Raw genomic sequence first — 21,468 nt, forward strand, 5'->3', positions numbered from 1 at the left:
TGTTGGTTATTTTGTGATTGATTAAACAACTGTTCAGTAACATGGCAGACAGCAGTGAAAGCTGCCCAACATGGTGTCTTCAAACTACTTGTTGTTTCCAGACAAATGTCTGATAACAAAGGTACTTAGTTCATAATAAAGTTAAACAAAAAAGCAGTAAATCCTTGAATTTGGAACAGCTAACCCAGTGGATAAAAACACAATCAATAAGCCACAAGAAAAGCACTGGTAGGGTGTCTATCTATAGCAGACAAAACAATGTAAACACCCGAATCTGATTATTAAAAACCTAAACGGACTAGGGCTGCATGATTAATCATAAAAAAAAAAAAATCACAACCTTGAGTCATACTTCTGTTCAGTCTCATTTTTACATGACAAAGATTCCCTTACTCCTATTTCCCCACGCGTTCAGTCATGCTGCATTCACATGTTGACTTATTTGCTTCTGAACAATTCCAGTTGCTATATCAGCCAGTGTATGTTTTTTTTTTTTTGTTACAAGAGTCCAGCGCTTTGATATGTCATATGTTTATGTATCTGTTTAAAGCCCAGACAGACAGACAGCGAGCATCTCAGGCACGTCTAAGAGAGCAGTAAATCTTTTTGTTGAAAAAATAATGATCGTGTGACACAATCACGATCTCAGTTCTTAGGGAGAAAAATCATGATTCACGTTTGAAAAAGAATCGTTCCACCCTGCTACGGACTGAGTCAGCTTCTCCCTTTGTGACGGCTTCAGCCTGAAGATGTAACTAATGGATATTTTCATCATCAGTCAATCTGTTGATTTTTCTTTGATTAATTGTTGAAAAATGCACATAAGATTTGCGAGCCAAAAAAGCGGTGACTTCAGATTGCCTGTATTCTCCAATCAGCAGCCCAAAGCCCAGTTCACAATTTGTTTTAAAAAGAGAAAAGCAGCCAACTCCTACCATCTGAGAAGGCAAATCAGTGAATGATTGACATTTCTCCTTGATAATAGAGATAAACAATTAATCAGTTCTCAATTCATTGACTAATTTTCTGTTGAAAACAAATTGTTTAATCAACTAATTGTTTAAGCACTACATGAGATACTGTTTAAAGCCACACAGAGCTTGATTTATCAGGGGGTAAAGAAAGAATAAGACTAGTGGGGGTTGGAGAAACAGGATTGTGCCCATAAGGTTGCTGGTTTGAATCATACAATCATTTTTATGAGCAGCGGCAGATTTCATACATACTAAACATCTGTCAAACTAAAACATTTATGTTCTGTTGTGCTGTGTTTGGTTGTGTTAATAGTTATGTCAGAAAATTGGGAAAAATGCCCATTATAATTTCCCTGAGCTGGAGGTCAAATAGCTTGTTTTGTCCTGCCAACAGTGCAAAACCTCACACATTCAGTTTATGAACATATAAAACAGAAAACAGCACATCTTTACTTTCTGAGATGCAGGATAGAAAAAATGTTTAGTGTTTTTGCTTAATGAAATGACATAAGATTAATCGATTATCAAAACTGACAGAGTTGAGATTAATTTTCCGTTTGTCGACTAATTAATCAGCCCTGGTTAAGTTGTCAGAACTGATTTCAGAATAAAGAACCGGAAGAAAGAAAAGACATAGGCAGAGGGAAAGATGGCTAATGCATTAGTGTTCTTCCTCCAACAACTAACACAGCGGCATTTCCAATATGATGTATTTCCTCTGAGAAGAATGAACACCAGCTGGAGACGAGTTACAAAACACCTTCACACAGGTCCACGCAATAAAAAAAACAGATTAGTTAAATTGGCTTTTCTAATTTTTCCTCTGCTGAACGTTATGAAATTAGAGTACCTCAGACTGGAGTGAAATGATTGTTTCCTTGTAATTATCGTATAAGCTACTGTATGACTCAAAAAAAAAAAAAAAAAAAACATAATTCAATTTCAACAAGGACTGGCATTCTTGCACTTATAGCTCCATATATTATACAGAGTGTGTCTCAGTGGAATAATAAATACGTTATGATTGATTCTAATGGAATATTAAATAAACAAAAATATAAAGACTTGCCCTTTTCATTTGGTCAGTATGTTTGATCTTTAATTATACAAATATTCTCTCCTCAGTTTAGAAATGCCATACAAAATGTTACGCAACTCTGGAGCAAAATCTGTATAAGCAAGGATGTAACAATACATCAAATATTGGGATACTGCAATATTAAAAATGCCTCCATACTGTCTAGGACTGTGAAGATATCTAATGTGATATTTCACGTTAATAACTTTATTTTATTATTTTTTAATTTAAAAAAGGAGCGACTGCTGCACTGTTTTTACTTTGTAACTTTACATATATAATTCATTCATTCACTGTCATGGCAGGCTACTTGAATTTTATTGTAGAAGGAAAGCAGAAGCACTTTTAAGAGCACTTGAGATAAGGAAAAAATGCTATACACATCAGATTTGTTATTTAATAAAAGACAAGAGATAATGTACAGTGAGCAGGTCGTTATCGCAAAATAAACCCTGAGAGGTTGTGCAGGGTTACTGAACTTACTACAGCTGCAACAATTAACTGATAAGTCCATTATTAAATTAATCACCAGCTATTCTGATAATCAATTGATAGTTTTGAGTCTATTTTTAATTTTTTTAAAAATATCAGAATTCTCTGAATTCAGCTTCTTAAATGTTATTATTTTCTGGTTTCTTTACTCCTTTAAGATACTTCAATTAATATATTTGGGTTGTGGACAAAACAGGAGATTTGAGGACATCATCTTGGGCTTTGATCATCATTTTCTGACATTTTATAGACCTAACAACTAATTGATTAATCAAAAACAAAAAGAAAAATCAAATTAGTTGCAGCTCTACTACTTACTACTTACTTTTAAAATGTATCAGTAATTTGGCACAAAATATTTCAAGTAAAAATTATTTTATTGTTTGTACTCCAGAGTCTACTATGTCAGTGGTAGGACTGGCTGTTGTTTAAAAATTCTCAATACCAGTACCTTTAAAGTGAGACTGATACCAACAAAGTACTTCATTTGATTCCTGTCTGGTTTTGGTGGCTGCTAGCTGTGGCTACGCTAGTGGGCCAATCGCACCCTTAAATCGAAGAACATTTGCGGTAATTTGACTGCAAGTAAAGCCATGTAAATCATCATTTTGTCTAGACCTGGGTACAGAAAGAACTGAAAACAGGTATGTTTGACTGGAGACGTTTTCGCTACTACTTGGTACCGGGCCATTTCAATCGATACCTAAAAAGTACTGAATACTGATACACAGCCCTGAGCAGCGGTCTGTTTTTCATAGTGACAGTTTATTCTAGTCAATTACTGACCTGTGAGTTTATGGTATTGTTACATCCCCCATAATAAGCATACATCTTTTAACACTAGACTACACTAGAGTCTCGGGATTCATGTAGAATCCATACTGCTGCGTACTTTTTAACACTTTTTAAACATGGTGTCCTACTCAATATGACCGTCTGAGGAGACTTTGTTCCACTGAAAAATGTTACGACCTTTTGTTTTGTTGTAACTCCTCCAACATGTATGGTTGGCCCTTTTAACCATTGGTAACTACTTTCCACCTCCTACACCCTCACATCTCCACTGGTCAGTGTTGCTCTGACCTGCGTAACGATAACTACATATATCTGCTCTTTACACAGGCCTGCAAGCGAAGATTATTTCAGAGCAGGGCCACTGGTGGTCACATTTACATTTTATATGTTAGGCAGTTAGCTGATGCTCTTGTACAGGCTGACTAACAATGAGCACAACAGCAGAGTGAGCTTAAATTTCTGGACTGCAAACAGTAAAATCAAGAAAACAAAGGAAGCAGGAGTCCAAAGCCCCCCTGATAACAGACAGGACAGGAATTCCTGCGCCACAAGAATGATTCTGTATAATAGAAAAGGTGAAGAAAAAAGCTTCAGGGAGAAAAGGTAGATCGAATTCTGTTGCCCCCCCCCCCCCCCCCCCCCAAAAAAAAACAACACAGACAAGGTATTCACATATTCAAACACTGCAACTGTCTAGCACTCTAAGATGCTGAGCCATATATATTTACATTAACATACACTTTGTTTCTGTGTGCATTTTGTCACAGCTATGTCCACATTATACTGCATAAGCACTGTGCGAGAACATCTCTGCAGCTTATAGTGCATCATTTCTGTATCATATTTAGTCCACATTCAGGCTTTGCTGCATAGAATTCAATTTAAATGTGTTCTAGTTTTCTTTATTTTGCTCGCAAACTGAAGTTGTGAAACATTAACTTAGATACCAGCAGCCAGTGATATAAGCATTTTAATCTGCCTCCCTTATTAAGTGAAAAACCCACACAGCATGTGGTTATATTTCAGCACACACTGAAAACTGAAAGATGTATAAAGGTAAAAGGATGTTCATCATAAAATCATGTATTCCATTCATACACTGTCGGTTGCAATATTCTCTATTTCTAAAGTTGAAACAATTAGATGACCCATCAACATCCAGATGAAATAAAACAGGAATAATGAATTCATTATCAATTAATCATTTAAAGCTACTACAAGGAACTTTTGTTGCTTTTGGAGGCCCATGTGGACAAAAACAGTTGTGTTCCTAGACAGATAGATAGATACTTCATTAATCCTCTTTGTGAGATTCTGGTAAATTACAGGGTTCCACTGTAATAACCACAAAATATAACATCAAAAATAAAATTATCTATAGAAAAAATCTCTTACATCTTTCTTTAAACTGGCTAATGTGCTTCTCACTGTAATTTTCTTGTGAAAATGCAAACACGGGCTTGTTTCATCTGAATTCAAGGAGAATCCGACCCAGTGGCAGGCATTAAGAACAACTGTATAGAAATTGCCAATCTTCTCTCTGATGGTCTTGTTAACTCATGTAGGTCATATAGAGACATAATAGACAGAATAAATTTAGACTCTTTCATAACAAGTTAAAAGCAAGGACGTAATTTTTTGAACAAAAGTGCAGATCGACAGCAAACAGAAATGCTAAAATGTGTTGCAGGCAGCAAAAGAGCTTAAGATCTGCAGTGGACTCCATATGATTGTGTGTCTGTTACCATCATTCATGGAAAGTTAACAAAAAGTTCATTCTCCTCAAAAACTTTTAAATAACCTTGAGTAAGACACTGAAGTCCTCCTACCTGCTGAATCATTTTAACTGGTTCAGCAGCTGTGGCTAAAATTAACGACATTACTGAGCACTGAGCAGTGGGAAAAACGTCTAACTGAAGCGTACATGACAATCACTCGCTGTGTGATACATTGTCCTGTTGTTTTCTATATATAATGCTGCCGATGTGAAGCCTAGACAGACAACATCATCACTTTCAGAAGGTGTCATTCTTAGTTTTTCTTTTGAGTCAAATCTCTAGCTGCGTACATGAGGGTAGTGGATTTTTCCTGGATGATGTGTTTGTGTGTGTTTTTGCATGTGTGTAACTTAGCGCACCTGAATGTGAATTGAGGAACGCTTGCGACTGACGGTGAGTCATCATCGCCATGGTGTTAAGCCTCCCGTTCCCGGGGGAACAGGGTTACCGTCTCTACACCACTGGGGATTTTTATTTTTACATTTGAAAAGCAAACGAGGGCCCAGCTCACAACAATCCTCCACTCCCTTTCTCTCTTCTCTCTCTCTCTCTCTTCCTCCTCCATGACTGAGCTGAATCACGCACACATACACTAACACGTACATGCGCATTAACACACACAAACACAGCAGACGCGACACACATCTGCTCATTTCAGAGAACCACGTCCTTATCTATGTCTGTGTGATATTCAATATGTTTCAGATATCAAAACATGAACCTATGCAGATGAGATGAAGGGGGACAATATCACAAACTCAATAACAGTCTGTCTGCTCTGTCATCTGCTGCTGAAGACCACAAACTGTAGCTGCAGTCCTGATGTTTTTAACTTTAGTTTTTAGTACACAAAATCAAGTGAAAACAAACAAAACTGAACAGGAGCATATGAGAATATAAGAAATCTCCGTGCCTGAAAATGAACCATAAAGCAATAGAAAGCATTGTGATTCTTTTCGAGGTGATTCCTGAATCAATTTTTGATCGTCAAATCCATTTTTTAGATATTTAAATAACTATTGCTTAGTCAGTTATCTCAATGCTAACACATAATGGAAATTAGCATTGGGATTGGGCAATTTTGTCTTGACAAACGGATCCATCGACCAATAACAACTTTACATTGCTAAATCTGCTACTCTGGTTTCAACACTGACCAGCTACAGCAACATCAAAAGGTCAAAACTCATACAGCCACCGCTTGATGGAGAGGAGAGCAAATATTATATATATATTTATGTTTTTTATTTATTGTTCACTCACAGATGATACCACTGATGTCTGTGCGTTAAGGTCACAGTATGAGATACAGGATATATAGTATAGGATGCTAAGGATTTGATGGATTGATTTGACTTGTGTCAGTAAATAGTGGTTTCCAATAAAAATGTGTGGAATTTCACAAATACATAATTTTAAAAGGCTGTTTTATTAATCTCCACTTCAGTAGCACTTACATGCAAACTTCTCAGTTTCATTTGTATCTATTCTCCAAAGGTTTTTACATTGAGGTCTGTTCATATATCATTCTGATTTATGCCACATTTTATTCCTAAAAAATATAGTGAAATTTTTCATGGCTATTGACAGTATTTAGCAGTTTATGGAGTGATGAAAAAATATTCCTTCTGTAAAAATCTATGACTAATATGTTAGCAAAATGAAAGAAGAATTTTGGATCTGGCTTCATTTAGTGTTCAGATTTCTGTTCTGGAAATGTAAGTAATTTAGCACATATTTAATTAGTTAATGGATCATTTGCATATTTAAACAGAAAATTTTAGAAAACTTGCAATACAAAAAATAACTGTCTTGATGGAGGTAATAAACTGGGGACATCTCATGGTGATATCCATTAATTAACATGTCTACCCTGTTCACCTATAGTGTCTGCTTAAAGTATGGAGCTAGAGCTTGGAGGCTTAGCTTAGAATAAAGACTAGAGACAGGGGGAAGCAGCTAGTCTGACTTTATCCAGAGTTAGAAAATCTAAAAAGTCAACCAACACCTTTACAGCATTCTAATTAACATGTTGTGTCTAGTGTAACCTGAACACAAACAAAAATTTAAAATAATATGAGCTTTTAGGCAAAGTATTAGGTGTAACAGTGACTACATGGAATCAGTGGTGGTTTTGCACAGAAGTTATGGGCAGTTAAAACTGACTGGAAGAAATGAAAAATGATTGGAAACAGAGGGAAACAGCTAGCTAGGCTCTCTCCCAAGTAAAAAAAATAAATAAATACATTTCTGCCATCTTCTCTAAAGCTTAGTTAAGCATTTCTGGATTTGGAGGGAGTTACATGGTGCAACTATTTCTTGATGCACAGTTTTAACTTCCCATAACTTCTGTACAAAGTCCCCACTCGTTGCTTGGCAACCTCACCATGATGACAGGATTCCATTAAATCACAGTTGTTAACCAAGAAATAGTTATAGCTAATATCTCCTAACATAATATACTACTTTTAAATTTGAATTAAACAAATAAGATATGTGTTAGTCTGTTAAACAGGTATTAGTTTCCCTTTAATTCCAGTCTTTATACTGAGCTAAGCTAATTGCCACCTAGCTCCAACTTCACAGTAAACTGATAGGCATGAGAATGGTACTATTCCTCTCACCTAACTCTCAGCAAGAAAGTGAATAAACATGTAGAACTACTCTTTTGAATTTGATTTTTCTTGCTGTACTAATATGAAATTAACTCAGTGAATAAAATGCCAAGCCAACAGCATGCCAACCGTCTAGGAGTATAAAGTTGCGACTGCTTTCCTCCACTGTTAATTCCCATTTGAGAGATCTTCACTGTTCTTTAACATAGACACAAGGGAGTCTCCTATATAATGTGAAGATACTATACGTTTGTGTTGTGGCCGTTTTAATTATTTAGATGTTGTTCTAAGGAATCATGTTTTATTCTGTTAGTTTGGTATAGTAGTTGGCTCTATATGCAACAGTACCAATGAGCCTCAGCCACTGTTGCTATGGAGAAGAAGCCAGGCAGAGGCGCAAATCTGAGCTGTAGCAAATCCTTTGTTGTTGGGAACAAAATGGCATATTTGCCAAATTCATCCAAAATGACCCAGAATTTGAAAGTGAACTGATTTAAACTCATTAATGTTTTATCATGTCACTATGAAATGCAAATCGTCAGCTTAAGCTCACTGTTAGTGTTGCACTGAATCTTAAAGTCTATGATGTTTCTCCCCAGGAGTTTGTAGTTGAATGATCTCCTTACGTTTTTATGATACAGTGCTACATTTGACTTTCTATCAAAGACCCAGATAAACTGTAGCACACCTGCTCTTTCTCTGATTATTCACCAAGCAGAGATTTATGTCCACCCAAGCCTTGAAGTGTTCATACTGCCAGTCATCTGACAGCGTCTATGCAGAAAATCTGGAACCCTGGGAGCCAAACATGACTCCTTTAACTACTCAGTTCTATTGGAAATACAGTATTTACAATACAGATATGGCATCAGGTTGTCCTCCAATCTTCCAGTGAGAAGTAGATAGCAACACCCTGTCATAAAGCACCACCATTATGATCTTGTAAAAAAGCAGGTGTTTTGCGAAGTGTCTCAATACAGATATACCCAATAATTTGCCTATTTTCAAGACTGGGCTTTACATTTACATCTTTATTTAAAAAGCACAGGCTATAATAGAGGCCTGTGATAAAATTTTCAAAGAGGTTACCTGTAGTTATGTGTGGTGTTGTACCAATGTTAAGCAATCACATACAGAGAGAAAACTATTGTTAGAAGATGGAGAGATACCAATTTTCTCACTGACGGAGACTCTGTAGAGCACAATGCAGAAATGTTTGACTCAGTGGTACAAATGTTTTTTTTTTCTTTTCAGGTTAACACGTTTGTTTCTTAGAGGTGTTAAAAGGCATTTTGGGAAATGTTGAAGAATCAGTAACTTAACTGGAAGTAGACAAAGCAGGATGAAGCAAAGTGGAAATACCAAATAACACTTATCCCCATTTCATCACAAAACCAGCCTGAATGGAATGATTGAATGCTTCAGACAGAGGTATCTGAGTATGAGGGATTTTTCTTTGAAATTTCTCAGCACCACTACATTATGACAGTTTGTCCATCTGAGCCACTAAACGTCTTACTGGGACACCAGCAGACTAATATTGAGGGACGTGGACATGTGACCGGGAGGTTGCTGATTTATGAGCCTTTCAAAGAATTGGACAATCGGATGCCGGAATTTAAAACACATTTTCAGGTTCATTTATTTATCATTTAAAACACGGGTGTATAACGTAATGCAATAAAATAATGACAATGAAAGTTACTGGTCCCTTTATGCTACTCAGAGCAAAAATTATATAAACGGATGACTAAATAATAAGTCATAAACTACTTTTTATGGTAGAGTGCAGATGATGAGGCTCTGTTTGCTAGTGCTCCGATACCGTTATTGTTTTAATCTGTTATTTTTTTTATTGTTAAGGCATGTATTACCTATAAAAGAAATACACTCAGGCATCCTAAAAGAAAGCGTGAGATGTGGATTAAAGAGCAGCAGACCTTAAGATGACCAGCAATGCACATGGCATCTTTCAACCACCCAGTCAGATCAGCTGGACGCACCACCACGGGTTGTGCGATCACTTAAGGAGGGGAGGAGGAAAGCAGGGATAATGGTGCATTCCATTTCCCTCAGAGGTTGGAACGACGTCACACCTGGGTTGACTGCGTTCCAGTACAACAAGTCAGAAAAAAAAATCTTGAGCTTGAAAACAGTTCACTCTGCAATATTTTACACATACAAACAGTGTAGTAACATGTCCACAGACAGTACTGTGTGCACACTTGATTTAATGAGACACAAGTGCTAATAAACAGCCTTAGTACTGTTGATGCACGGAGAAGCCATATTCGATTTTGCCATTAGGGTTGGCAAGATTCCCTCTGACTTTCCGAGTCGTTATTCCGACATCAGGGGGTGTTCCAGTTGAAATTTCCAACTGGGAACTCAGAAATTGCGACTTCCATGTACAAATGGAACACGCCATCAGAGCCAGGCTAACCCAGCCTGGACTTAATGCTGCAAATGTCCAGTCAGGAAAATGAAACGGACTAAATGGAACTCAGGCTGGCCGAACAACAGGAAATCTGAGACTGGTTTGCCACATCTTACGGAGACCTGCTCCACCACAAACGGACGACTTCTGAGCTGGCAAGACGCAACACACAAGAGGCCAGCAGGACGAGGGGAGAAAACTCTTCTTACATCGATTATTCATGCAAAAACGCAGTCACAGTTTATGGCCATTTATTTTACACTTTATCCTTACTCTATTCTAAATTTAATTGTCTGTATATTTGAACTTTCATTTCATTGTGTAACCCTGTGCTGTATTATAATAAATAAATTACCTCGATACCTTGAATTGAGGGTTCTCGCAGGAGAAAAGCCGCTCTTCAGTCTGATGATACAGCAGCAGATATGTCTATATACTTAGTTGATCAGTTTGATGGGAGAAGTTGTGTTGAATGCTGAGCGGATGTAAATGTTGTTATTTTCAAGGTGTATGAAGACTGAGAATCCACACACCTTATACAGACTGCTGCATTATATGTTATAATAAAATAACTGAAAAGCTCTGCACACCAGAATCCATTGCACGTGGGAGGCCAGTGCAACTTGAATAAAAGTGAAAAACTCAATGCCTGATGAAGGTTATGTAGAACAAAACGTGCATATACCAGCAGTAAGCGACAGTGTGTGCGGGCTTTTCACTTTCACATACAACAGAAAAGATGTTTTCAACTGAACTATTTTCTCCAAAAATAATCATTTAGAATTAAAAGTTGTAAGCATTGCATTATTGGTGGTTTGCTGAAATATAACAGGAGTCTTACTGTATCTCTTTGGTCCATCTTCGAGGCAGAAGGAGAGTGTGAGAGTGGCGTCCTCCTCAAAAAACTCCGTAGCGAAGGCGTCCCACCACAGACTGTCACTTTCCTATTAGGGACAAAAATAACACAACGGTTAGACAGAAGCAGGGCTCACTTGAGGTTAATCAGCACTATGTTTTTTTTTAAAGAATACATTAATCAAAATCTGACAAAATACAGAATATGCAACACTGCATTTCACTTCAGGTACCCCTCTGTCCCCCTTTTAAAACAACCAGGGGTTGTTTCAGTTTGGTATGAAACTCTTCATTTTCTTCTATTATTTAATAACCCAGTGAATTTCCTTTATCCAGGTTGTTGCTCTCGTGCTATTGCATTTTTTTTTTTACATAAATTCAATATTGATTCATTCTGATAAGACAAAGATATTGTGACCATGCAGGCTTTTCTATGAGACTAGATAAAAAAAGAACATTGTTTTTTGATATATGAAGTCAGCAGTGCAGGGCAAGTATTCCCTTTATTGTAGATTGGCTTGTTTGTTCCTTTTCATTAAAGTGAATTTTATGAGTTTTATTTAAATCACTGCTTTTACATGTGAAGTCAGAAAGGGCTTTGTCGATCAAGTATGAACCGCAAAACAGTCAAATACATTACATGCATAAAACAAACCAGGCTATGATAGGGGCATAAAAATACGTCCCAATATGGAATGATAAAAACAAAAGGCTAATAGCTACAAAAATAAATTAAAAGCATATAGCATGGAGTCTATACCACACGTTTAAAAAAAATGATCTCAAAGGCATTGCTGTCTGCTGGTCTATGCTTCTCATACAGGTCGATGTAAAGCCAAAGCCTAGTAACACCCTTTTCTTTTCTTAAGCCTGGACTTTGGGAGAGCCCTGCCTGAGGCTCCTACTAGTCCGAATTGCAAACTGAGGTCCAACAGCTTTTTAATGCACAGGTTATTCTGCTTTTTCAGCAGGTGAGAATACCTTTAGCTTGTAACTTATATCATCATGATTATCATTACTAATATATTGCTATCATCAATGTCTTTGTAACAATCTTCTTTCAATCAAATGCAAGTAATTTAAATTGTCAAAACATTAAATGTTAGTATTCTGGTTGAGGCAGGAGAGGTGATAGTATTAATAGCTGAATAGTAGTGGTAATACACAGTCATGATAGCCTAATTTCTAACAGTATCATTAGTAGAATAATAGTAATAGTAATAATAGTTACAGGAACAGTGACAGTGACACAGTCAGTAGGTAATAATGGGATGCATCATAATACAATAACCAATAGTAATAATACATTATTTTTATTATTAATAGGGCTTTCATTTTGTCAGTAAAATCAGATCTGGATGAGTATGTTTTGCCAGTTAAAACTCATATTTTAATTCCTTTCTTCATCATCTGTGATGACACACCAAATTTCCATACAGTCAAGAAGAAAGTAAAAGTGTCTGTCCTACTCATAGTTCAGGTATAAAATCCTGTTGCAGCGCAGCACATGAAGTGACCATAAATCCCACTGCACGCTCCGTGGTGTGCTGGATTGGCTAAAGTGGCTGACGGCGTGTCACCTGTGCTCCGTTTCTATCACTCTCTCTAGTTTTGTGGTGATTTAGAGACATGGTTTCTATAGTTCACAGCCTGCCATGCTGTTGAAATTCTCCTTGTCCAGTTACATGGCTAAAAACTAAAGTGAGAGCTGAAACTTGTTTACCAGCCACTCGTTTCTCTGACCAATTAACCACCAGTGCATGTTGTCACAAGTATTTTTTTAATATGTGCACCAACGCTACTGTCAATTTTATCCTGTTACTGTAATGCACACTGTCAGTCAAATAAATAAATAAATAAATAATTTGTAACACTAGTTGTAGCAGTAATTGGTACTAGTGGTACCAATTGTGGAACTAGTATTGTTGTAATAAGCAACAGAACAGCAAACACATTCATGTAAATTTCTTTGCCCTGAAATTACTCCCCTAACAGCCGTTCACGATCTTCTCCCTCCTCACAAATACCTCAGATAATGTTGGCGGGACAACCCCCACTCCCCCTGTCCTCGCTGCTCCACCCACTGATGTTTGACTGATGCTAATTTCCTCTGACACGTTATGACAGATTGCTGCGTTTCATTCTGCGCAGGGATGAGGGAACGCATGCACCTCCCAGATGTTGACAATTAGCGTTGTCACCATCGAGCAGTGTCAAGCCCAATAAGCAGCGACCGGGGCGCCCCGCAGGTCAACACAATGAGGCTGATGCAAAGAGGAAGAGGTGCAGTGAGGAGGACCTAACCCTGAACCTTCATCTGGCTGGTCAATCAATAGGTGATGATGAGTTTGTGGGGAAGCTGTTTGGCTGGCAGTTATGGACTCCAGACTGAACTGAGACTCAGAACAGTGGAAAACTACTGAACAAACTATGAAGACGAAGATTTGTCCTTGGTAGGAAGATCAAGTGCAGATAAATTGTTAAGATTGTTAAGTTTAAATAGATGTTTCAGTTTTCATCCAAACATAATATTTTTGTTGCAGAATTATATCAGGAAGAATCTGATTTTATCCTACAAAATGTTGCCTCAATCTGTTGGCAAAAAGTAACAAAATTAATTTTGTTCAGATAAGTTAACTGCAATAAGATACATCCTTCTTCAAAGACAGGCTGCGACTAAACTATCTGCCCTGTGATTAAAGGACCAGTATGTAGTAAACATCTAATCTCACCCTCCGCTTCCAAGCATTAAGGACAACCTATTGTTGCCATGAAAAATGCAAGAGGCCATATCTAGCACAACTGTTTGTTTTGTCCATTCTGGGCTACTGTAGAAACCTGGTGGCCTCTGAAAACATACTTATGAATATTAAATTCTATTTCTGCCATACAGTTGGCAGTGGTTGTTGATTTAATACAATAGAAAAAAAAATCTATTACAATTTTGTAAAAACTAAAGCAGTGGTACAGCATATATGGCCTTTTAACAGGGATGCATGATAAATACTTTTAATTAAATATAAATTGTTTATTATTCCATTTAAGTCAAACCATTTAATTTTGAATTGTTAGGCAATATGCTATATAAAAAGCAAAGTATATTTGTGATTTTTTAAAATTTAATTTTCTAGAAAAAATACATTTGAAGAGTCAGAATTGTTCTTTGTTTTTGCTGTCAGAGATGTCAGTTAGATTTGGTTCAGTCAGAGCAACGAAATATTAAATCATCCATCTCTGCTCACTAAATTTTAGCCTCACTTACCCTCAGGTGAACATAAATTACAGGTTATATGAACTTCTTTTTAAAATATAAAAATGTTAAATCATTGGTTATCTTATCAGATCAGCCATGAGGGGGAGTTAATCATCAGTTATCCGTTTCTGTTGGAAATATCTATATCATGCATCCCTACCTTTTTATGTTTGACACATTTCACCATCCTTTTCTCTTCAACAACACTACCGCTACTACTAGTACTATTTCAACATCATAAAACTGAGCCAAGTGTGTCAGTGCTCCAACTTTCATCAAAAAGTCGACCAGCTGTGTCAAAAACATCATAAAACCAGTAATTACAGCGCTCCCATTAGGTCAGTCAGTGTAATTGTTTAAATGACAGAACACTTGAAAAACACATCAGCCAGCCTCACTGTACAACAAATGGATACGTGGATGCATGCCAGTGTATTCTCTGTGTATGTGCATGTACCACTGACCAGCTGTCCACTGGGAACCAACTACATGAGCTGCCGTGTGTGTCTGAGTGTGTGTTTGACTGACTGTGTCATACTGTGAGAAACAGCGGGTGTGAACAGCCAGCATGTGTGTGGTGTCTGTTTCATGTGAATACATCTATTTCAGGGAGACGGATGGAGAAGAGTGACACACCGGGACAAAACAGACACGGGGAGAGACAGAGTGGTGCTACTCCGCATTCAGATTGAGTTCAACCCATAATCCAGTACCATGAGGGGGCGGGAACTCCTGGGATTGACAGTCAGGGGAAGGGTGAACAAGACACACAAACACACACAGCAGCAGCAGCTCTCTATGATCTCACTGTGCAACGATGGATAATCCTGCTCTGTGCAGTTTATTTTATACTCTGCTCTTTCAACTAGTGTTAATGATAAAAAACAGTAACTTAACACAGAGATCAAATCACTCTTGTGACAAATACCATCTGTATTTAGCATTAAAGGATAAGGCTGCCATTGTCCTATATTTTTCAGATTATCAACATATTCCATCAATAGACCAAAACAAACTACATCGTCTGTGTCACTCAGCTATGAGTCTGTTTATTCCAACTGAATATAACTCTTTAAAAAGATTTTAATCATGGATTAATTCATATTGGGAGCGACAGTGACTTTTTACAGCAGCAGGATGACATATGTGATTAAATCATGAAAAACTACTAAGGCTATGTTCGTCGTAATAAAGCAACATGTCAACCAGTGCAACATTGTGGCGGATTTATGCTATAGCATCCCTGGATGAATAATGGTCTAATTTTTTAACTGATGGTTAACAAAAGCTTTAATATGAATAAAACTCTAGAGTTATGGCTCTGCAGCTCCATCAGTGATGGAGGAAGTATTCAAATGTTTTACTTAAATGGATAGTTTGACTATGGATAAGTACCTCATACAACCCTACTTCAAATAATCCAGTGTATTACCTACAGTAGATGGCGGTCAGCAAGCCCTCAGTGTAGCAAGCTAAGCAATGTACTACTGTGGACAGGGTCATCAGAAAAATGTATTTTAGCCACTTAAAAAGGTCCCATCTAAAAAAAATCAATATCAGTTTAATTGTACGCTATATTTAGGAGATTTTCATCACTTTATCTCATAAGTTGCTGGTCTACCATTGCCTCAGTCTGTTGGTTTGTTGTGTTATTGTGCAACTTCAGTGAATACAAACTTACCTTTTTTAAACACCATCGTCACACAATAACACAAACTAACTCACAGACTGAGGCAGCAGTAGACCTACAACTTCTGTGTTGTGCGAGGTCTGGTTGGTTTGGAGACATTGATTTTTGGCTAATATAACGGTGATTTCCCATCTGAAAAGATGGTCTGATGTGTCTCTGATGTCTTTTTTTTTTTTTTTTAATCTTTTTAAGGTGTTTAAAATACATTTTGCTGCTTAGCCTTATCCACAGCAGTACATTGCTTAGCTTCCTATTCTAGTAGTCCTGCTGCTTCTTCAAACCTGGGCGTGTGTTCACTGCCATCTACTGTACACTGACTGTGAACAGGTCATTGACAAAACTCCACCTCAAAATATCCAAACTACCCCTTTAAATAAAAGCAGCAATTCTGCTGAGTAAAAATAGTCTGCCACAAGTAGAAATCCAGCATTCAAAGGTAGTATGGCATCAGTAGACAAGTTAAAGTACTCATTATGCAGAATGACTAATTTTGTAATCATATATTAAATTACTGATTATAATTAGTGACACACTAAAGTGTTCATCATCACCAGGCTTTGCAGCTGGTAAAGATGAGGCTTATTTTCATTATTAAATACTGCAGTATAGTTTAACCTACAATAATTCATCATCTTTGTATCATATTTTGCATTAATAATAATCAAGATAGTAAATAGTGAAGCTATGAAGTAAATTTAGTGTCTGTGTACAAAAACTGTTAGCAAAATTAGACATTAAATGCAGCCTTATGCAGCAGCTTCTGTAATATAGACTCTCATAGCGGCTAGCAAAGTTAATGGACTGGTTTCACAGCAGACGTTTTGACTCACCACAGCAGGAGAAACACAGCTGGACTTAAGAACAGTAACAATGGCTCAGTTCCATTAAGTGTCCCAGTAACAGTGACAATGAAACCAGCATGCACAATAGCGGGACCTCCCCTAAATGGAATGCAGCGATCATTAATACACCTGTGAGTTTCCTGCTCTGACATGTAAACTGCCTGCTGTGTAACTTATCCACTCACCGTTAAACAGCACAGAAACTGCCCTGCACTGAGCTAATATAGCAGTCTTGCTAGCTTTCACACACACGACTTTTAAACTTACAACTATTAAAAAAAACAAAAAACAAAAAAGTAACACTGTCACTCAGTATCAAGCATAACATGAAACAAAATACGGACGGCCAGGAGCCAAACAAACACTATAAGCACGCCATTTTCAAACACAACAAACATTTTTCTTACCGACATTACACCTTCAAAATAAAAGCTCCTACCATCAAGAAATAAAATAGCATCAGCTTAAGAAAATAAAATGAACAAACCAAAACATGCTAAACCAAACTAAAGGTTATTAGTCTTTATTCAAATACTGTGGATCTTCTTAAGAAGGGCACCATTTATTTATTTATTTATTTTATTTTATTTTATTTTATTTTTCTATCTATTCCTTCTATTTTATTTTATTTTTTACAAAAGACTTAATAGCTAAATTAATTATGTTTTCATTTTTATGTATATGGTGTGAAATACTTTATAGGTCATGCTCCTATCTAAAAATCTACAACACCAACAATCCGATTCCACCTTTTATTTTCTGTATGCAGTGATAAGTGTGAAACCCTCTCATGACATGTGTGTATACATGTTGTGGGTATTCTGTCTTGATATGGTGCAAATGTTTGAAATGGGAAAAACATTAAAAATTAACTCTTTTCATACGTTTGTCTGGATGTTACCTTCAGGAAACACTGTTGTACCATTGTGCAACAGCCTATAGGAATTAATGTTTTAAAGAGTGTAGACATATTTCTGCAAACTTTACATAAATCAGCAATCTATCAAAACAGACTATCATTGCACTCTTTAAAACAAGGCAAGACATTTCAGTGTTAAAAATGAATTTTACTCATTTATTAATGTGATTTTTTTTTCCCGATTGTAAAATGGCAAAAAAAAAAAAAAAAAAAAAAGACTAAATCAAGACCATTTTTGTGATGAGAGATGATGGAGATGACGTGAGGAAGGCCACAAAAAAGGGATTCAACATGACCTCATGTGACAAAATAAAATCCTTCTATTAGTTTCCTGAGGGTCCTGCTTCTTTTTTAAAGCATTGCACCATAATCGAGGATGTATTGTGTGAGTGTAAAATCCAAAAATTGAAATTTCACCTGGAGGTAACACTTACTATAGAGGATAAATGGGATACATTTATTGTTAGTTTTGATTTCACTGGATTAGTTGACAATAAGAAAAATACAGAAAATTATAAGTTTTATCCTTGACGTCCACCAATCAGACTTCTTTTCTGCTGCCAAGCACAAAGCAGTGTTTCACCTGATTGACTCTCCCGCTGCTAAAACAGGTTGGAGGATTTCATGAAAAAGTGTGATCCCCATTTTGACATAAACTGCCTGGATTTAGTGCTGGAGATAAATTTTTCGAGTGCTGTCATCCTGAGGGCTGCCATCTCTCTTTTTTATGGACTCTGGTATTCATTAAGCTTGCTCTTACTGTTTTAATGAAAAGTGTTTTACTTAAGCTCCCACTTCTCTGTTTTACAGAACACCGTCTTCCTTAAAATCCCTCTTATTCAGTTTTACAGAAGAGGTTTACTTAACCTCCCCCTCATTCTGATTTAAACACTCACACTGACCTCTGCTTTCCAATATGGTTTCTTAATTAGACTCACTTTTACTATCATTTTCAAATTTTTCCTCTCCGTGCCCTTCCCACCCTGTTTTTGAGCATTTTCCTGAAACTGAACCTTTTCACAAAATGATATTTTCTGTTCTAACTCAATGTAGTTCATTTTGGCAGTCTACTGATATTTGGCTCGGGCCTGCAACCGCCCAAAAAGAGCGTGTATTTCACGGAGAGCAGAGTTGACAGCGGTGTCAGCAGGGTCCAACCATAGATGATATGGTTTAGTTTGAAAAGCCTCCCACCCAGACAACAGAGAAATCTGAAAATAACAAGCACATTTCATGCGACATGAACAGCATTTAGTTTCGGCATTCACTAAAGAAAACAAATGGCACTTGGCAGTTTCATTGCTCTTCTCCAAATCACTTATTTTGTAAATTAAATATGCATTAAGCAGCGCTGGCTAATAAAGCTAAATGTTGCTCAAAACCTTTCCATATGCAGGGAGCAGTCTATTCAGAATCAGTAACCATTAATCCTCCAAACTGGAGCTTTTTGGGCAGCTTCTGGCCAGCGTCTCGCCAAGTTGTAAAACGTGTCTGGCTGAGCCGTGGAGCGGCCAGGTTTGGCCCGGATCTAAAGACAGAGGAGAAGCTGGAGCTGAGCCAGACGGGCCGGAGAACAGCTAAAGCCTGGCCAGTGGACACAAGCCATATGAATCCTCTGGCTGAAGCCGAACGAGTCACGCTGGAGGCTTGCGGTGCTGTGGATGTTGTCTTCAATTTCAATCCCTCCACTGCTGCAGGAAATGTTAGGAGCTTTCTTTTTATTCTGTCAATGGTGGCAGGTCATAAACTACGCAGTTTCGAAAAGTATGGAAATTGATTTTAGTAATTTCCAGGTCAGGATGAGTTTGGAAGAATATTTGTGTTTCCATACAATTGCCCTGATTCTGTTTTCTAAAATATAAAAATCTGAATTTCTTAAAAGTAAACTGATCATACAAAGAGAGTGTTTTTCATGGTGTTCGGAGCAGCAACCAAAGTAACAGGCCATGTCATATGAGTAAAATGTGGGCTCTGCCTCAGCCTCGCACTGTCATTTTACAGTTAAAAATGTCCTAGATCAGTTATGTATTTTTTTTTTTTGCCTTTCACCAGTTATGCAAACTATTATCAGATGCCCAAAATCTTGTTTTAATGATTTTTAATAACAAAATTCTAATCAGTCAGGAATAGTAATTTTGAATATTAATAGCTATTCACAGACTGTGTGCACCAAAATCCACAAGAAGCCTAATTCTCCTTCAGATTAATTCACTATATGTTTACAATCAGATTGATCAGCTCATTAAAATGTGTAATAATCAAGATCAGCGTTGCATTAGAATGGAGCAGAGGCCACCAAATTTGGGCACAGATGCTGTGAAATTTTTTCATTTTTAACGCATTTTTGGCATTTCTTTACAAAAGAGACCACAAAATATGGGGGGACAACAACATAATATTGTTTATCCAGAATACAAATAGAAATTAATGCAAGTATAGGTATGGTTACACTGTAAAAAGTATATTTCAGTATTAGTTGAAGTAATGTAATGTCTTGAATGAGTCTCATTTACATTTCTGCTTCAGTGATGGCAGTTAATTGGGGATTATAACAACTTGTAGTTACACCGTTCCCTTAACCAGATATTCTTTTTTCAGTAAAAGCGCATCAGTTAGATTTCTCTTAGTATTTTGAATCTGGCATCATAACATTCACGTCTTTTCCAGATTTTTCACCTGCAGTTGTGCCGCCAGTTTCTCTTAGTGACTCGGAAAGACGGTTCAGTCCAATGCAAGCCAAAATTATATTTTGTAGTCAAATTATAATGTATGATGTATGATATCCAATGGTCCACCTGAATAAATTTAATTGTGTTAAAGTCATGAAACCAAACCAGCTTCAGTTAAGTCAAGCTAATTCATACATAAACTAAAATAAAACACTACGCTTACAATAAAAAGTCTACTTTTTCTGAAAACATACTATTAGGCTGTTCATGAACAGTATTTTGCTTTTGGATAAAGTAAATACTTGAGTTGGAAAATTGGTAACTTTTAAGTTGACTTGCCTTGAATTGAAGTTGCATTAATATTACTGACTTGAAAGCAATGACATTATTAAGTACATCTGACTTAAAGAAATTGAGTAATTGGTCCAACAATTCTCTTTTTTCAGTGAAGTTTACTTCCACATTGGCAGTTTGTGAAATATTGTCAAATTTTCTGCAAAGGATGCAACAGCTACAATGTGTAAATGCATGGCCTGGCTTGACAATCCAAAATACAAAGCCTGGATGGGGGAAGGATTTGAAATGAGACAAGATACCTAGATGTCAAATATGGTCAAAAGAATTATTCAGAAATCTGGAATTTTGAGTCTGAAAAAGTCTAGAATTTTGAAATGGAAAATATAAATGACAAATATTTTAGGACATAAAGAAGTTTGCACTGTTCCACCATCTAATATTCCATCAGCCTTTTTTTTTTGTTTCATCTCTGCATGTCTCTCTGCCTTTCTGTGTCCATCGCCCGTCCTCTCTGCAGCTGCCGGCTGACAGACAACGTCCTGCCTTCATTTACGCCCGCGGACTCTCTGACGAACCACGTGGCGTGACGATGTTTGTTGTCAAATGCTACAAATCAGGCCGACTCTGAGGGACCTGAGGTGAACCGACATGGTCGCAGCCGTGACGGCCGTCAGCCGATAAGGCTCTATTGATTCAAACGGATCGCACCTCATCTGGGGGGGATTTATCAATGTGTCAATTGCCCACTGGCCAACCACAAATCACCAGTGCCGG

At 37.1% G+C, this 21,468-nt stretch overlaps 1 protein-coding gene across 4 annotated transcripts in view; it reads right to left on the reverse strand.

Moving 5' to 3' along the window:
- The window catches only part of ldb2a (LIM domain binding 2a), a 155,505-nt gene that overhangs the window by 102,163 nt on the left and 31,874 nt on the right, over positions 1–21,468 (reverse strand). For all 4 annotated transcript variants that reach the window (XM_084719756.1, XM_084719755.1, XM_084719754.1 and 1 more), the window contains exon 2: positions 11,011–11,113. In XM_084719756.1, coding sequence (XP_084575882.1) covers positions 11,011–11,113 — 103 coding nt within the window. The remainder of the gene's footprint in view (positions 1–11,010; positions 11,114–21,468) is intronic.

Source organism: Lutjanus erythropterus, chromosome 5 (genome assembly GCF_056507025.1).
Source record: "Lutjanus erythropterus isolate fLutEry1 chromosome 5, fLutEry1.hap2, whole genome shotgun sequence".
NCBI classification, from domain to species: domain Eukaryota; kingdom Metazoa; phylum Chordata; class Actinopteri; order Lutjaniformes; family Lutjanidae; genus Lutjanus; species Lutjanus erythropterus.